Source organism: Astatotilapia calliptera, chromosome 3 (genome assembly GCF_964374335.1).
Source record: "Astatotilapia calliptera chromosome 3, fAstCal68.1, whole genome shotgun sequence".
NCBI classification, from domain to species: domain Eukaryota; kingdom Metazoa; phylum Chordata; class Actinopteri; order Cichliformes; family Cichlidae; genus Astatotilapia; species Astatotilapia calliptera.
Window position 1 is genome coordinate 8,105,524 of NC_137424.1, and position 12,873 is coordinate 8,118,396.

General features: G+C 41.3%; 1 protein-coding gene across 4 annotated transcripts; it reads right to left on the reverse strand.

The window, feature by feature from the left end:
* Positions 1-219: 219 nt before the first annotated feature.
* LOC145424247 (uncharacterized) lies at positions 220-10,774 on the reverse strand. 4 transcript variants are annotated; one of them, XM_080297421.1, is made up of 3 exons: positions 9,463-10,774; positions 7,397-7,502; positions 220-3,435 (listed from the first exon to the last, which is right to left on the reverse strand). In XM_080297421.1, exons 2-3 carry the CDS (start codon positions 7,412-7,414, stop codon positions 1,630-1,632), a joined length of 1,824 nt encoding a protein of 607 aa, XP_080153547.1. In that variant the 5' UTR covers positions 7,415-7,502; positions 9,463-10,774; the 3' UTR covers positions 220-1,629. The 4 variants fall into 4 exon arrangements, with proteins under 4 accessions (XP_080153547.1, XP_080153540.1, XP_080153550.1 ...); XM_080297414.1 differs by having other exon boundaries at positions 7,397-7,849; XM_080297424.1 differs by having other exon boundaries at positions 9,375-10,774.
* Between the last annotated feature and the right edge of the window lie 2,099 nt (positions 10,775-12,873).

Consider the following 12,873-nt stretch of genomic DNA (forward strand, 5'->3'; position numbering starts at 1 on the left):
TTACTTCAGCCACAGAAATCCTAAACAGGAAGGAGGAGCAGAGTTACAGTGGATCACTATCCAGCAGGGAAACAAGGTTTATTTCAATTTCTTGGCCATGAGTGAGATTTACTGAGTGGGCAAATTAGGGAGACGACACCATCAGATCCCGAGCCCTCCATGTGTTAATCAAGAGACGGCTGCTGTGCTACATCCATAAATAATGAATAAATTAGGAGCTAAAGCTGAAAGGACAGTTTATTTGTACCATCTTCACGTGAACACATTCAAGAACATCACAGATGAAGAAACATTAAAAACTTCCACACTACATAAAGCAAGAAAAATAGTTTTTCTTTCAGGTGGTTTCAGAAAAACAGAAACATCAAACATCTCCAAGACTCTCTTTGAAAGAACTAAAAACCTTTGTTCTCATGGTCCAATCATGAGTGAACTCCCCGATGAAGCCTTGTGTGCTAAAACATGTCAGAGTTTTAAAGGTTAAACATGAGTTTCCAAAACGTTTTGCTGGAGAACAATGAACTATTTGACTGAGTTTCAATCATTTACAGACGAGAAAAACCAGGACAGAGAAAAAAGGACAAAACTGACTCAGTAAAACAACAGAAAAGAAGATCCCATGTAGATCTGTATGTATGTAGAAGTTCAGCCCAGCAACCAGTTCAGTTCAACACAAGTTTAAATGATTCTATCTGAACTCTGTGGAGCCTGATCTCAAGCTTTTTGAGTCTGACACAGAAACCAGAGGATCTTTCTGTGTCTTCAGATTCACTGTGATCCAGTGATGGGAGTGATTTCAGCCCTGAGTGATCGCACTGATGTTTGCACAGAGCAGACAATGAGGTGAATGTTTGGGCACATTGGTAACAGTGAAACAGTTTATTAGTAACGTGGGATCGTTTGTGTGCAGAGTATGAACTGAGATTCCTGAAGCTCTTGTCACACTGGTCACAGCTGTAGTTTCCTTCCATGTGTGCACGTTCATGAATGTTACGATTACCTGACTGTGAGAAGCTTCTCTCACAGTGTCTGCACTTGTGTGGTTTCTCTCCTGTGTGGACTCGTTTGTGTGTTTTAAGCTGACTTGCAGTGGTGAAGGATGACCCACACTGATCACAGAGGTGCTTTTTAACCCCACTGTGAATCAGTTCATGTTGTTTTAAGTGATCCGATGTGGTGAAGCTTCTCCCACATTCTTTGCAGTATTTCAGTTTGTCTCCAGTGTGTCTACGTTGATGTACTTTTAGGGTCTTTTGCCGACTGAAAGTTTTTCCACAGAGGTCACAATGAAAGTGATGACAGGGTTGAGAACTGGATCCATCTGTGTCGCTCTGCTTCTAAACAAAGACACAAAGACAGTGTAAGTCAGTCCTTCAACATTTGTATCCTGAACGTCGCCTGAAATAAAGAGCATCTCTGCAGACGTCCAACTACATTTGACTGTTTCAGTTAACACACTCAGTTTACTGGGCTTCAATAACTACAATACTACCACCATAATACTACAGTAATACTAAAATCATAACTGAAAGGAAACTCTGAATAATCACTCAGAGCTGCTTTTCCATGCAGTAGAATTGCTAACATGCTAACACAGTTTAATGAGCAGAGTTGTTCCAAACAGTCAGGCTAAAATGACAAGATAACAATATAAATACATATCTCACAGTAGCTGCACTTGTAGAGTCTCTTTCTGGTGTGGATCTGTTGGTGTCGTCTCAGGTAAAGTGGAGATTTAAAAGTCTTCTCACACAGCTCACATTGATAAGGTCTCTCCTCAGTGTGGGTAAACATGTGTCGTTGTAAGTCTGCGTCTGTTGTAAAGTATTTGCCACACTGTTCACAGCAGTACACATCATGTCTGGTGTGAATGCGTAGGTGTGTATTTCGGCTCCCTCTCTGGCTGAAAGTTTTTCCACAGATGTCACAGCTGTATGGCTTAATTCCAGAGTGGGTAACTAGATGCTTCTGTAAGCTGCTACTGTGAGTAAAAGCTCTGCCACACTGATCACAGCTGTACGCTTTAACTCCACTGTGGATGAGTTGGTGTTGTTTTAGGTAACCCTTCAAGGAAAAAGACTTTCCACACAAGTCACAGCTGAACGGTCTCTCTCCAGTGTGGATGACCTGATGCTGTTTTAGTGAAGCCTTCTCAGTAAAACCTTTCCCACACTCGTCACAGCTGTATGCCTTAATTCCAGAGTGGGTAACTAGATGACTCTGTAAGCTGCTACTGTGAGTAAAAGCTCTGCCACACTGATCACAGCTGTAAGCTTTAACTCCACTGTGGATGAGTTGGTGTTGTTTTAGGGAACCCTTCAAGGAAAAAGACTTTCCACACAAGTCACAGCTGAACGGTCTCTCTCCAGTGTGGATGACCTGATGCTGTTTTAGTGAAGCCTTCTGAGTAAAACCCTTCCCACACTCGTCACAGCTGTATGGCTTAAATCCAGAGTGGGTAACTAGATGACTCTGTAAGCTGCTACTTTGAGTAAAAGCTCTGCCACACTGATCACAGCTGTACGCTTTAACTCCACTGTGGATGAGTTGGTGTTGTTTTAGGGAACCCTTCAAGGAAAAAGACTTTCCACACAAGTCACAGCTGAACGGTCTCTCTCCAGTGTGGATGACCTGATGCTGTTTTAGTGAAGCCTTCTGAGTAAAACCCTTCCCACACTCGTCACAGCTGTATGGCTTAAATCCAGAGTGGGTAACTAGATGACTCTGTAAGCTGCTACTGTGAGTAAAAGCTCTGCCACACTGATCACAGCTGTACGCTTTAACTCCATTGTGGATGAGTTGGTGTTGTTTTAGGGAACCCTTCAAGGAAAAAGACTTTCCACACAAGTCACAGCTGAACGGTCTCTCTCCAGTGTGGATGACCTGATGCTGTTTTAGTGAAGCCTTCTGAGTAAAACCCTTCCCACACTCGTCACAGCTGTATGGCTTAAATCCAGAGTGGGTAACTAGATGACTCTGTAAGCTGCTACTGTGAGTAAAAGCTCTGCCACACTGATCACAGCTGTACGCTTTAACTCCACTGTGGATGAGTTGGTGTCTTTTTAGGGAACCCTTCAAGGAAAAAGACTTTCCACACTCGTCACAGCTGTATGGCTTAATTCCAGAGTGGGTAACTAGATGACTCTGTAAGTGGCTACTGTGAGTAAAAGCTCTCCCACACTGATCACAGCTGTACGCTTTAACTCCACTGTGGATGAGTTGGTGTGTTTTTAGGGAACGCTTCAAGGAAAAAGACTTTCCACACAAGTCACAGCTGAACGGTCTCTCTCCAGTGTGGATGACCTGATGCTGTTTTAGTGAAGCCTTCCCAGTAAAACCCTTCCCACACTCGTCACAGGTGTGTTTTTTCTCTCCCTTTCTTCTGTGAGGTTTGTCGGCCTCCTGAGAGCGCTGACTTCTGCCTCCATGTTGGTCCTGCAGTGACAGAGATACAAACAGAGGCAGTGAGTGAAATGCAGTCGTGGAACAAACTCAACCTTCAAACTCCATTAACACTAGTTTTAAACCTGAAGGTGGAGCGTGGCACCAAACACCTTAAAGGTCTCTTATCCCCACCTGCTGGTAGTTCTAACACATTACATCCAACCTGCTGTTAAAGATAATTCATGACTGTTCAAACACTAAAATCATGCACACACACACACACACACACACACACACACACACACACACACACACACACACACACACACACACACACACACACACACACACATTATTTTATAATTTAGATTATTTTGTTGTTTCCTATGACATATTTCTATAATTTGTATAGATTTATACAGAATTATTCAGTGATAATAAATCCTATGTTTGTTTATTCTAAAGGAACCCCGTTAGCTTCCACAACAGATGTTGCTCGTCTTCCGTCAAATACTCACATAAAATATTACACAATAAAGTGGATTCAAGATATCCACATAATTTCACTCTTACATCCACAGTGAGGTTTCACAATTGTTCAAATATAAGCAATCAATAATAATAATAATAATATCAATAACATTGAGGCACATTACACAAATTTCAAAAACAAATCATGTCTTACAATATTTACAACAACTAAAAGCTCTGTAAATCGGCTTTTAAGTGTTCATTAAAGTTTTGAATAATTCTCTAATTTTTTAAGGCAACTTATTCCACTTAAAAGTTGCTCTAAATGTAACAGTTTTACAAAACGTTACTTTTAACTCGAGCATTTACTAAATTGCAGCTTGTTGAAAACTGTGTAATATGATGATGTATTTCATCTGGATACTGCAGCTGAGCAGAATAAATGTGGTGTGTTTAACAGAATTGCTTTCTTTAGAACTACAAGTAAGCCATAGAATATTTTAGCCTGTACAGGAAGCCAAGAAAGGTTATTATGCATTTGATCAATATTAGTATAGTATGAATATCTTCACACTAATCTGGACGCCTTATTCTGGACTAACTGAAGTCTGTTAAGATCTGTCTTATTAGCTGCTGACCAAATGATTGAACAATACTCCAGATGAGACATTACTAGTGCATTAATGACATCTTTCATAATGAAGAAGTGATACACAAAGAGCATTTCATAGCCATAGCTATGCCTTGTCGGCAGAGTTATGTGACATTAGTGATGTTTGTACTTTCAGCGTTAACTTGGTTTTAAAGCCTTTAAAATATACGCCGTTCAATAGTCGACCTTCATCTGACAGAGAATGTGATGATTTTGTGGATAATTAAAGTCAGTCATATATCCACAAACACAACAAGCTGAAAGTCAGTGATGCTGCTCGGTTTGCAGTCCTGAACATCACGGCACAAGCAGGATTCACTGCACTGTTAATGTTAGCTGTGTTATATTGCTGCCTCTGTTCGGTGGTGTCGAGCCAAACGCACTTTAACGTGTTTGAACGAGCTGACGGTTCACTCGTTAAGCTGAAAGAAAGATGCTTTAATCACAGCAGTCACACATGTGTCCACTGCACCATCTGGAACTCTTCTTGTTTACACTCGTAATAACACAAACACTAAATCCTACTTCTCTGCTGCTGTTGTGTAGCAGTGTGTACACCTGAGACTGTCACCTGTGTCTGTCCTGCACTCTCTCTCTGTTTCTTTCTCTCTGATTGTGGAATAAAAGTATGAACGTGTGTTTATAAGTTACACTTGTGTTTGAATCCTGCAGCTTATCACACATTTGATTTCCATGTGTGACGACTGCAAGTGTCCAGAGTGAGGACAGACTGAGGGACCCACTGCTGCACATCATCTGTGAGGCTTTGCAGCCCTGATTATCCACCAGGACAAACTCAGCAGTGTGTGAGGAAGAGGAGGAGGAAGAGCCAGCAGCAGCTGACAGATGGAGAGAATAGACAGACTGTTCCCTGTTTGTGAAGGACTGCTAGGAAAGTTTAACATAACTGTCTGTGCTGAATCAGTCTTATTAGGTAATGTTCAAATAATGTGATCATCCCAGTGTTTTCAGTGTGGGAGAAAGTACTCAGGGCCTTCAAGTTACACACTATGAAAGGCAGCAACAAGTTTAATGTTCAGAAACCTAAAGTCTGTATCAGCAGCAGGATGGAGCTAACAATAAATGTTGGTTTCAGTTCTATGAAGCTTTGAGTATTTTGGATCAGCAGCTGCTGTGTTTGTTGCATCATATTGCTGTAACTGTTTATATGCTTTATATATTCTGAGCTAAGTTGATCTGTAGTGTTACATGATACACTCTCAGAAATAATATAAATATATATATATAAATAACTGTTAGTATCATGGTTGCTAGGCAACCTGGGCAGCGCGACGGAGGTTAGACGTCCCATTTCACGAGCCTACGAGCCTCGCACTTCGGCCTTAGCGGTCTTTGAGTCTGCGGCCCTTGAGGACTTTAAAGCTGCAGAACCTGAATCGGGATACAGCCATGATGATCTCCAGCCTCGTGCTCGCCAACATTCTGACCTGAGTTAAGAAGACGATTACTGAAATGGTCTCAGCAGGTCCTTTGATGACAGCAATGAAATGCAGTGGTAAGGCTGCCACGATTAGTCGACTAGTCACGATTACGTCGACTATCAAAATCGTCGACGACTGATTTAATAGTCGACGCGTCGTTTGAAGCTTTGTAAGATCTCAAAAGCAGGAATAAGTAGCAGGATTTAAGAGTGTAATAACGGACTGAAACAGAAGATGGCAGCACTGCATGTACAAGGATGCCAGCTGCCGTTAAACCCCGACGAAGAAGAAGCTCTGTCCCAGAATTCATAGCGCGGCCCAGCGCAGTTTCCAACAATAGCGGCAGCTAGTTAGTTTTAATATTACTCTTATTATTCTTTCTGGGTCACAAAATAAACGTTTAACATATTTTCAGGCGAGAATGTAGCTGTGTAAACCTCAAATATCGGCTCAGTTTATCAAGACATCACATATTTTCAAAAGCGCTCCGACGTTTTCAGAGAAGTCTGTTACCCACTAGCTCGATAGCTAGCCGGGGACCATGAGAGCACCGGACTCCCGGCAGATCGTTTTCAAACCCACCGCCCTACTCAGGTTAAACATGATATATAAGTCACTTAGATAAACTTAAAAATGTTATTGTTTGGCTTTTTTCAGTATTTTATTTGTTCCTGAGTAATTCGGCTGAGTTTATTAAACTTCACCAAAACAATCTGCACATTTAATTAAAATTTAATAAACTACCAGCTTGTCTTTATTTTTAGTTAGCACATACCTTAAACACTTAAAGCTGTAAGCTAATGATAGTTATATAAGAGCAGATGCTGCTGGTGCAATAAGCTGTACGTTTTACGTCCAATGGATGATGATCTGATTAGTCGACTAATCGCAAAAATAATCGGTGACTAGTCGACTATCAAAATAATCGTTTGTGGCAGCCCTATGCAGTGGTAAGGCGTTTTGGGGATTAAGTTCGTTTTCATGGCAAAGAAGGACGATGCAGTTCATCTGATTACTCCTCATAACATTCTGGAGTGCAGGCAAAATGCTATTATAAAAACTTAAGCAGCAACTTCTCCAGGTTCCAATATTTATGCAATTCTCAAACCTTTTGGCCACGACTGTATAACCTCTTCTGAAGTTTAGTGGATATTATACATGGTTATGCTCAGGATGTGTCGGCCAGTTTCCACTGGAAACGCCTTTTGGTTAAACTGTCAGCGAGGAATTTGCATTAGCACTGTTACATTTTTATATAACTTTAATGCACATAAACAACAGCTGCTTGTTTCAGTGAAAATACATTGATGGGTTTTTAATAAAGTTGTGCAGCTGTAAAGTATTTTGTCTGCTGTCAATTATATCGTCAGCTACATCGTTATGGCAAATGTTCAAATGTATATGGTGATAAATATCTTTGGTCATATGGTCCTGCTCTGTCTGTCACCTTCTGTGTTGAGCTCATTGTTTCCTCTGTAGTGGCTGAGCTGAGTCCAAGTAGCTGAAAATGTTCCTCTGCTGCTCCGTCAGACTCTCCTCCTCCTGCTGATCAGCTGGGACACAAAACAGATCTTTGTTAGGCTCCACACTGCACTGAAGAGTCAAAGTGTCTCATATGTTCATCTGACAAGTAAAAGAACACATTTTTGTTTCCCGAGGTGGGCAACTTGTTGGAAACAAACACAAAAGCTTTGAGCACTGATACCTGCCATTGCTGGCATTGAAAGATGCAACGCCAGCAATGTGGATTGTCAAGACTCAAACCAATCATCAAGCAAAGACAACAGGGATCATTTGTTTCTGTTTATTTAGCATTCACAGCATTTGTAGTTGCCTTCTGTGCAGGGGAAGTCCACGCACACTGTGTGGTACCGCCATCCGCAGAAGGTGCATTCAACCTCTGTAAGAGAAACGAGATTGTCTGAGACTGAAATGATATTCACTAAAGAAGTGGTGATTTGTAAAACTTCAAGTGTATGATAAGGTGAAAACAAATACACAACTGCATGTCATGTAGTTGAAGGTTTTTTTTCTTTTGGAAGACCGGAAAACACTGAAAGTTACAAATTAGTCCTTTATTTATCCAGGTAAAAAAAAATCTCATTGAGATTAAAAATCTCATTTCCAAGAGAGACCTGGCGTCATGGCAACACAAGTCACATACCACACAGGTATATAACATTTAAAACAAACACAATATCCCAACATGTGTAACAAATGTATTGTGCTTGAAACAAATTCAGAATAGGTGATAAAGCAGCTGCACATGTGTGTCACGAGTAAATCTGGCTGTATAACAAACAGAAACAAGTGATGCTGCTGTCTTTGCTCAATGGTTGGTTTGAGTCTTGACAATCCACATTGCTGGCATCTTTCAATATGTTGAATGCACCAGTGTAAGTGCAGCCACTCAGACTCAATGTGTTCATAGAAACAGGTGCAGATGTCTCACGAGTTCATCCAGCAGTAGCTATGGCACTTGGCCACAGGGGGCAGCAGTGGACTGACCTGCATTCGAGACTGCTCCAGCTGCTCTGTGACAGTCAGTAGATCTGCTACAAATTGCAGATCATATGCAAGTTTTGGAAATGACATTTTAAATATTCTTAACTTAGCCACGGCAGCATTGTTGATGTATTACCTATATACTACAAATTATTCCACCTGCTGAAAAGTGGATCTAATGTGGGCGGACTCACACTTAGCAAATAAACCTGTGATGTGAGAATGTAATCAAACTGTTGATCAGAGGCAAAGTAATTTAAAGTTTATGATGCTATCGTCTAATGTTAGCTGACATGATGTTAGCTTGTAAACTTATGTTGTTGTCTGGGTCTCATGTCTGATCTGATGATAATAACTGTGACAACACAGAGATTAAATAAAGGACGTTGGTGGGACTTCTTATGTTAGAACTATAACTTCAGTTAAGGAGTGAGACGTAAGGTGACAAGGAGAATGAAGAGAATGAGAAAGAAGTAACTGGGAAGAGAAAATGAAAACAAAAATTTGAAATGATCAAATTTGTGTTAACAGATGATGGTGATTTTAGAAATTCAAGTAATTTAAAGGTTTTATCCTGTTTGTTGTTGTTTTTTTCATATTCTTCTATTTGCAAGAGGTTATTAATAAAACAGGTTCTCTTTCTGGTTTCTCTTTTTGGACGCACTCTCTACAGCTTATCACATCCAAAATGGCGGATGTCAAGTACAAAACCTCGACAGAAACAATCAGCAAGAATTTTAGCATCAGTCCAAAATAAAACTGTCCAACTACAGAGTTTTAAAATCCAACTAAACTATGAACAGAGATCTTTTACAAATAGGCTATTGATGAGATGACAGTGGTAACAAAAACGTACACATCCGCGCACACAGACAAAATGGCGGGAGAGCGTTTAACGGTCGACCTCATGAGTCCGTTACCGTGAACTATGGAGCGGCAGATTTGTGCTGGAACTGAGCTGCACACAGCTGATGTTAGCCAGGAAACATTACACACTGCTAACGTTACCTTCACACGGAGCTCCACACGGAGACGATCAGCGTCAGGCACAAACACCAAGTTCAGAAAAGAGGAACTTTGAGCAGGAAGGAAAGAGTCAGAGCGGCGTTTGAGGACACGTTTACAACCACGAACATCAGAATCTGTCTGTGCTGCATTCAAGTGCAAGTTGGAAACTCACTAATCTCTGTCATGTTGTCCAAAGATGATTTATTTCTGCTGGTTTTCCTGTTTGAAACACAAACATGTGTCAGCACTTTGTTGTTCTTCACCCTGCAGCATTTGAATATTTCAGGAGTAAACTGATCATAAATTCATGAAGTCATGACTGAAAGTGCAGACTGAGAGTGGATCACATGATGTTTGAGGTGTGTCATGTGACATGTTCAGTATTGTCACACATGTCTAGATTGTCCCTGATATCATAACTGCTCAAACACTGATGATTATATTTGAAGAATTATTCCTGATGGCAGCAAAGTTTGAATGGAGCTCTCTGTCTGTGCTGATTTGTCGCCCTCTGGAGGTCAAAGCACAAACTGCATGATGTCACTGTAACCACCACGGTGACAGGAAGTGTTTTTAAATGATGAAACATGTCAGTGATGCTGATAGTGTGTTCATCACAGACGTTCAGGCTTCATGTTGACATGAATCAAAGTTAATGTCATTATGGACCAAGGACAGTACTCTGGGTCTCCTGCAGAACAACTCGAGCTGTGATACCTGAATGAAGAGCCTCTGCTGCTTTAAAGAAGGAGGCTCGAGGCAGAGGTGAGGTGCAGACCAACCAGCTTTTATTCAGCAACTTTAACAGAAGGATCAGAAAAATAAAACTATACAGCACAGTGATGCTGACTGAAGCCACAGCATTAAACTAAACAAGCATCGGATCATCTTTAACAACATCTAATAAATAATGACAACTATTTAATCCTGTATTTCCTACAATAAAGCCTGTTCAGATATTTGTTGCTGATGGAAATGTAAAAGGCTCCCAGGAACCAAAGGACAAAAACAGAGGCAACAGTCACAACTGCAAAGGATCCCCTAACACATAAACTGGTTCGAAGATATTTTCTAGCTCTGCAGAGGAGCTTGATTGCACGGACAGTAAAAAGTGGATTCAATAACAGCAGCGAGCGCTGAGTGATATAACGGTGCTGCGAGCAGCAGTGCAAAGGCTCACACAGAGACAGCAGCTACACTGTGTGTGGATGTGATCCACAGTCACAGCTGTGGGTTTCAGTCAGTGTGTCTCTAACTTCATGGTCACATTTCAAAGCTTATTGGAGCCAGAAGATGTTCAAGTAAAAGATTTATTGATGTACTCGTCTACCAGGATAACAGGAGGTTCATAAAGCTGTGTAATACTTCAGCTTTCCATCATGGAGTAGTAGTTGTGTCCCTTTGTGTTTATTAGTGTGTTCACACGTCTACTTTAACTTCACTCTGTAATGAAAGGATTCAAATCCCTGATAAATACATACATGCTGACTCTGAGTCTCAGTGAAGGAGGAAAGGATGGATGAAGGCAGCCTAGTGTGGGTCATGTGTGTCCAGCAGTCATCCAGGGCCTGGATCCATCTGTAACAGGAAGACAAAGTCCAGCCTGTAATCATCCTATCAGGCACAGCGTTTCCATCCAGCATCCTGACGACGCTAACAACCCGTCAAACGTCTCCTCTGGTCCACAGAAGTCACACTTCCTGTGTCATGTTTACCTTTTTAAGTGTGCTATTCAAGCCTGTGTGACCAACTCTGACTCTCCAGATTCCATCCTGGTCTCTGCTGCAGCTTCTTCTACACGACTGTTTTCTGTATAATAATATCTGCCTTTCCCGTCTCTGTCCCAGTGTGCCTGCCACTCGTCCTTCATCTTTACCTTCATTATACTCTTCACCTCACTTTCACTCTATTTTATAGTCAAACCTGCACGACTTCTTCTTGCTGCACCTTTTTAAACTTATCGTCCTGTTCATTGCATCAACACCGATATTCACAGGGAGCCATAAGAAATCCACTTCTATCCCTGTGTGTTTGATTCTATACAGTAAATGAAGTATATCAAAAACAATATGTTGCCTAGAGTCTGAAGACATATCACCTGTGCTCACTAGCACGCTGCTAGAGTCCCAGCAAACCACATACCTCCATATTAGTGCGTCCTCCACCCAGTTCAAGCCAGTAACATCACTACCAGCTCCCAGTATAAACTGCCACATCATCTGTAATTCTTTTACTCATCACCAAACTTATTTCTGGGAGAACAAATGCAGCAGCCGTTCTTTTATCTGACAGTGTTGACGCATCAGTAAATATCCTCACATGACCTGAGGACTTTCCCACTATATGAACCTGCTTTTAGTCGCCCCTCCTCCCTCGCCACAAGCTGCCTTTACAACATAACTTATAAAAAACAACTTTATTGACAATCAGCAATAACAATTACAGACAGTCTAGAAGAAGAATCACATGATCAAGGAGCAGAAGTTTATGGTTTTAATAGCTTTTACATTTTGGGAAAGTTTTAAAAACATTGTTTGGTTTTCTTTCTAAAGCGTTGAAAGGACGGCTTTGCATCAGAAAAGTAAGATCAGCAAATGAATCCATTAAAGTTCTTTTGCCTTGTTTGCAAAAGAAGCCAAACAACATTTGTGTTACAAAGAGAGACTTCAGAACAGATCAAAGATCACAAACATCAGGCACTGATGGAAACAGCCAAACACAGAAACAGAGGCACCAGCAGGTGAAGGAGGCCTGTTGTAGAAATGACTCTGAGTGCTCAGGTAGAAACGCATGAAGAACCAGTGCGTCTAATATTTGGAGACCAGTCTGTGTTTGAGCGTCCTGGATGAAACACAGATCATGTTGCAGAGCGAGGACGTCGTCTTTCCTCCCGAGTGTGTAACTACAGGACGTGTGCAGCAGGTTTAATCGTCCTCCTGACAGTTACTGATGAACGAGTCCTTCAGGGAGGCTCCAGGATCACTGTGGCTTTTACCAGCTGCTGCTAAACTGAGAGGTGTTGCTGCTTCATGTGTGAAGATGTTTGCATGGCTTTAACAGTGCAGACGTTCCTCATGTGCACCCATTTCATATGTTTTATTGTGATGTTTAGTAACATCTGCTTCCCTCCTTCAGGCAGACGATAAAGTGAGCTCAGCCTTAAACATGTGGAGAGAACGTTTGACCGACAGTCCTGGGACGACTGCAGAACAATGGTTTGTTTTTAATGATAAAGTTTCATAATGGAAATAAATGCTGAGCCTGTTTCATGATGTTGGCCCTGCAGCATCAGGCAGGATTAATACTGTAACAAACGTGTGTCACAGTTATAATGACTTTAAATGAAGACTTGGGTTGGATGGAGATGTCAGCTGGATTTGTGCTGACTGTCACTTTAAATGTTTTCAGTTC